The 6,089-nt window shown below is 40.8% G+C and overlaps 1 protein-coding gene across 1 annotated transcript; it reads right to left on the reverse strand.

The window, feature by feature from the left end:
* Window positions 1-604: 604 nt before the first annotated feature.
* Window positions 605-4,507, reverse strand: LOC136581791 (vomeronasal type-2 receptor 26-like). Its single transcript, XM_066582412.1, has 3 exons — window positions 4,424-4,507; window positions 2,252-2,375; window positions 605-1,512 (listed from the first exon to the last, which is right to left on the reverse strand). The coding sequence occupies exons 1-3, from the start codon at window positions 4,505-4,507 to the stop codon at window positions 605-607; spliced, it is 1,116 nt and encodes a 371-aa protein (XP_066438509.1).
* Between the last annotated feature and the right edge of the window lie 1,582 nt (window positions 4,508-6,089).

Raw genomic sequence — 6,089 nt, forward strand, 5'->3', positions numbered from 1 at the left:
CAGTCACAGCCCAAACCAGATTTATCATGGCCCAAAATATGACACGAATGCCTTATCATTCTATTATCCACCAAAGATGACCAAAGCACCATGACTCTATGTTAGACTGCAAACTGACGCTGTACTAGTTCAACCCTCTTCTGTTGCTCATGGGAAACTCCAGCCTACTTCTCGGCACAGTGTTAAACACATACAGTTTTTTCTTTCTTTTTGTTCCGCATTACTGCAGAGTAGGGTTTTGACAGACTAGGTAAGAAGTCATCAATGTGAGTTCAGGAGAATTGCATGGCCTACAAAACTCCCTACACCCTTGTAGTGCTCTCTCCTGTGGTACTTTCTGCAAGGCGAAACATTACCATCTTCCCTGGGCACTAAGACAAATCATTTCCAAATGGAGAAAATTCAGGACTGTTTCTATTCTTTCTAGGAGCGGGCATCCTGTTACGATCACTCCAACAGAACAACAGACAATCCTGAAAGATAAAAAAGAACCCAAGGAGAACAGCCAAAGTCCCAAAGAAGACTATAGAAACTAAAAAAACAACATAAAATCTATGGTATAAAATGTTGCTCTAGAATGATCAATACAATTCTTACCCCAGTATCATAGAATTCTGGACTTCAGTATATAGGATTTTGTATTAGTTTCAGGTCTGCAAAGTATGATGTAACATTTAGGGGAAAATATGCAGCTCAAAAGTCCGGCATTAGAGGTTAAGAGAGCAAATATCTCCATGGCCACCATGTATTTGCCTTTGGTGCTGAGATAGGCCGGGATCATGGCTATCCAGACGCTGCAGAACACCAGCATGCTGAAGGTGATGTACTTAGCCTCATTAAAACTGTCCGGTAATGTCCTGACTAAGAAAGCTGTAATAAAACTAAGAGTGGCCAGAATCCCTATATAACCCAGGACAGAGTAGAAGCAAAGATCTGACCCTTTATTACACTGAGCTACCATTTTCTCCTTATAAGAGTGCATGTCCAGCTCCTGAAAGGGGGGAGAGAAGGTCACCCAACTCATACAGAGGACAACCTGGACAGAGGAGCAGATAAGGAGCACACAATTAGGGAGCTTTACTCCAGTCAATCTTCTCCACACACTTCCAGGCTTAGTGGCTTTGAATGCAATGTAAACCATTATGGTCTTGGCCAACAATGAAGAAACAGATACTGACAGTAATATTCCAGCAGAGATCTGACGTAACATGCAGGTTCCATCTACAGGATGACCAAGGAACAAGAAGACACAGAAGAAGCTCAGCATGATGGAGACCAAGAGGACAAAGCTCAGGTTCTTGTTATTTGCTCTTACAATCGGGGTGTCCTGATATTTGATAAAAATCCTCAAGATTCCAGCAGTCAATGTAAGAAGCAACATGGATCCGGATAGAACAATCACTGATATCACATCATCAGAGTAAGAGAGAAATTCTAGCAGTTTAGAGACACACACAGTCTTGTTCTCATTTGGCCACTCATGGTCGGGACATCTCCTGCACTTTTCACTGTCTATAGGAAATGACATCACATAATAAGGCAACAACTAAACATGCAGAGCTTAATAAGCATCAGTATAATACTTGGCAACCCTGTGAGCATTTATTAAGCTCCTTGCTAACTTTGAAACCTATCAGCAACCCACAATCAAATCATGGAGAGATTGACGGGGTAACAACACCCCCAGCTAGCAGCTTAGATGCCATAATCAGCATTGACCATAGCATCTAAATGGTAAATGCTAGCAATAGCAGTTATCTCTGATTATGGCCATTGAGGGAGGGTGTCAACGATTTTAAACAGCCAGCAACTGTCAAGTAGAGAGTGAGTTTGGCTGCTGAGCACACCCCATTCCCTTTCTAATCCAATTTCCCAGCTGCCCGCACACTCCTCAACTCTTATTTAAATTGGGCGGGAAAGTGAGTTGTAGTTTCCATGGAATTACTCAAAAGAAACACATAAAAATTAACTGTCATGATTATTTTATTACCAATTTTGTGTCCTGTATACTCTAGCATACATATGCAGAACAGCTTCCAACATCAGAGCGCTGTCCTGCATAGATATTGTTAGAAACATGAGTCTGATCTTGTCTGACAACAGAGCTATGCAGGGAAATCTAAATGTTGGATTAGGGTCGACACTGGATTGTAAAGGGTTAATGGGTCAAGAATAGCTGACCTGCTACAATATAAATGCTATATCTATTAAGCATTTAGATAAGAAGCAGAAGAAAAAGAAGAAGACATACCAGATTTGTTTGATATTTCTCCTTCAACACATGGTATACACTCATAACAACAAGAACTCCTTTCCTTGGGTACATGTTTCCTACTTCCTGGTGGACAACTTTCTGTGCACTGGGCTTTTGGTATCTGAACAAAAGAGACCATAGTCTCAATTATTTTTAATTAAGAAAGTTTACTCCTTACCTCGAATTCTATGGCCTCTCTTAGACTTACAATGCAGGCTGTCCCCAGTAATAAGGAAAAGCTTTTTCTGCTGCCCTCCTCCACAGCAAATATGTAAATGGATGTCAGTAGCACACTTTCAAATGCCCGCAAGGAATGGACAAACAAATGCAAAAGCCACCTTACAGATCCTGACCCGGTCAGATCCAAAAGTTCTAAGATGAAATACAAAGCGATGGCAGCATACACGGTGCTATTTCAAAGAAGGTTTTCCCCTTTATTTTCTTCACAGATGGTTACAACGTTTTGATTTGCGTCTTTATCGAGTATACCAATATCATATACTTGATAAAGACGCAAGTCGAAACGTTGTAACCATCTGTGAAGAAAACAAAGGGGAAAACCTTCTTTGAAATAGCACCGTATGCTGCCATCGCTTTGTATTTCTTCTCCTCCACAGCAAAATCCTTAATCCCTCTATCGAGGAACCAATGGCTCCAAAACGTTAACCACATATTCCACAGAACCTTTAGCTTGTGAGATTTGGTCACGCACCAGAATTGGCTACCATGAATAGCGATGAATGCATTTTTGTAAAGTTCAGGTTGACCAGTTTGCTAAGTTGTGTGGATTTCCTTTTGTGTCCAACGACTTACTCAATTAGGAATGTTTACACCCTTCCAGATTAATTCTGAATTGATTATGCGCATAAGAAGATTTCCCACTGACACAGGTTCAGCATGTATAAGCTTCCTCAATTCTGCTTTATTGTTGGGCGCACAGCCTCTTTTAAAAGAGTTTAACATATCTGGGCAGGTCAAAGATTACATAGATACAACGTATTGTTTAATTATTGGATAAGCATCTTGAAATTCTTCCATCCTCCGGTCATCTGTAATTGGCCATCAGGTGGTGAACGAGATGAGTGGGTTGTCTTGGACCCACGTGTGGTTCCTTCGATATGATTGGATATTACAGCTTGAACTATTAATTGCACAAACCCCCTGTGTTATTTGCATAAGTTTCCAGTAAAACTGCTTGGGTTATTATTGCGGTAGCTGTTTCAGACTGCGGTTATCTATGTCTGATTTTTACTTCTTCTAAAGTTGTAAAACAGATGGAAAAATATAGCGTGTCTATGTTAAATATTATCTTGTCAGCAAAGTTTAGGGAATAGAAGTTTCATTACAGGAAGTAGAAATATTGCATAGATGTAAGAACATATATCTATATTTGTATCAGAACAGAAGGCAAACATGGTAAAGTACTGTCATTTGTTATACAGAATAAAAACAGATTCACTGTCCCCTACAAAGGTCCACAGTCCAAAATATAGATATATTGGGTTACCATTACACCTGAACTTCACCAACACAACTAAAACTGGTATATAACACTGTTTAAGAGCCATAAAAGCTCCGTATAGCACTACTAGGTCCTCTAGGAGTGTATATAAGTGCTTTTGAACTGTTTTAAGGCAAAGTTATTGAGGAAAAATGCAGAAGGAAAAGAAGAAAATGTCAGGTTTGTGCTGCTGGCATCTGTTGTTTTATATTTTCCAGGAGCACACCTTCACAGGTGTGTAATAATTGTGTGGGCTAGGTGTGGACTTCTACTACCAGTCAATCTCCACTTGTCTGTTGTCTGTTGCATATATATATATATATATATATATATATATATATATATATATATATATATATATATATATATACACCAGTCCCTCTGCAAGAGGAAGCTGTTATCTCTTCATTCTAGGGCTTAGTTTTCTTGCATGCCTGTTATGTGTTGCGTGTTTAGAGGTGTAAACAGTGTCGTGTTCAGTGGCTGTGCAGGAGGCCAGACATCAGGTGTGAACAGGCATGTTCAGTGTATATGTGTGTGAACAGTGGCATGTTTGTAGGGTCTGTGTAGGTGGCCAGACATAAGGTATGAACAGTCCTGTTCTATGTTGCATGCTATCTCTAGTGTATTGGTGTGAACTGTGTCCTTTTCTGCTGTGGATCGTTTACCATCTCTGGGCGAGTTAGGTCCTTAGGTTCCAGTGCAGGGCCGTCCTTATCAGGACGATCATCCTGCTTGCAGGCAGGTGTCATGTGGGTTTAGTCGCATTAGAATAGGGGACCACGAGACAACAAGTAGCCCTTGAAGTGGGCTTGCAGGCTTAAAGGGGTTGTCTCATGAAATCAAGTGGGGTTCAGCACTTCTGTATGGCCATATTAATGCACTTTGTAATATACATCGTGCATTAATTATGAGCCATACAGAAGTTATTCACTTACCTGCTCCGTTGCTAGCGTCCCCGTCGCCATGGATCCGTCTAAATTCGCTGTCTTCTGGCGTTTTTAGACGCGCTTGCGCAGTCTGGTCTTCTGCCTGGTGAATGGGGCCGCTCGTGCCGGAGAGCTGGTCCTCGTAGCTCCGCCCCGTCACGTGTGCCGATTCCAGCCAATCAGGAGGCTGTAATCGGCAATGGACCGCACAGAGCCCACGGTGCACCATGGGAGAAGACCCGCGGTGCATCGTGGGTGAAGATCCCGGCGGCCATCTTGGAGAAGGAAGAAAGAAGTCGCCGCAGCGCGGGGATTCGGGTAAGTAATAAACTTTTTTTTTTTAACCCATCCCTTGGGTTTGTCTCGCGCCGAACGGGGGGCCTATTGAATAAAAAAAAAAAACCGTTTCGGCGTGAGACAACCCCTTTAAGTAACTTGGCAAATCCAAAAACTAAAACCTCGGACTTTTGATAAGTATTTCATCTGATTATGCGTGCGGGCATCCAAGGTGAGTGCTTTGGCCATTTGTCAGTCCTTATGTTATGTCTGTCCATGAGTCCAGTATGCAGTTCACTGTCCCTTTGATGTTCCGTGTGCACATTTGTGTGAGCTCTGCAGATGACAGATCTAATGCATCAATGTTGGTGTCCTACTAGGCCCGGCGGATGTAACAGAAAGAATATTCATTTGCCTTCCTTTTCCTTCTTTTAACTTCTTTGTCTTTATTCTCCTACTTTTACTTCTTATTTTTCCTTTTTTTTAACTTTGTCATCTGCTTTTTAAAAGAAGAAGAAGAAGAAGGAAGAATCTTATTAGGTTTGGCCGAGACGAAGGTTTAGCAAAATTTAACCAGAAACAGTTTGACTGTCTATGACTAACCTAGAGCTATAGATGGTGTTTACTCAGTAGGTCAGATGGAAGAAGGTTGTCAGTATGCAAGTGAAAAATGCTGAGGAGAAAAGTTAATATGAATCCTTCATTTTATTTTTTACAAATCATTAATGAAATGATTGTTGTAAGGCAACCTTTCCAGATATGTGAATCAACATTTATAAACATGTCAAATCATGATCTGATCACTTAAAGTATACAAAAGACATTTTGAAAGAGCTGGAATAAAATAAAATGCAGGATTCATATATACTGGGCATACTAGATGTATCCTTATTATATACAGTTATTGAATCTATAAAAGGCTGTGAAACAGTCTCCTTTTTATACAAAAGGAGAGATCTACAGGATTATCAAGTTCAAATCTATTGAATCTATATATGTAAAATAGTATGTATGGGCCACTATACCTTATGTACAGCTGGAGCAATTTCAACCACACTTAGTACATATATAACAAATGTGGGGGGATAAGACAGCCCCACTACCCCTGGGTGGGAGGGGGGAAAATGTC

The sequence above is a fragment of the Eleutherodactylus coqui genome, chromosome 11, assembly GCF_035609145.1.
Source record: "Eleutherodactylus coqui strain aEleCoq1 chromosome 11, aEleCoq1.hap1, whole genome shotgun sequence".
In the NCBI taxonomy this organism is placed as follows: Eukaryota; Metazoa; Chordata; class Amphibia; order Anura; family Eleutherodactylidae; genus Eleutherodactylus; species Eleutherodactylus coqui.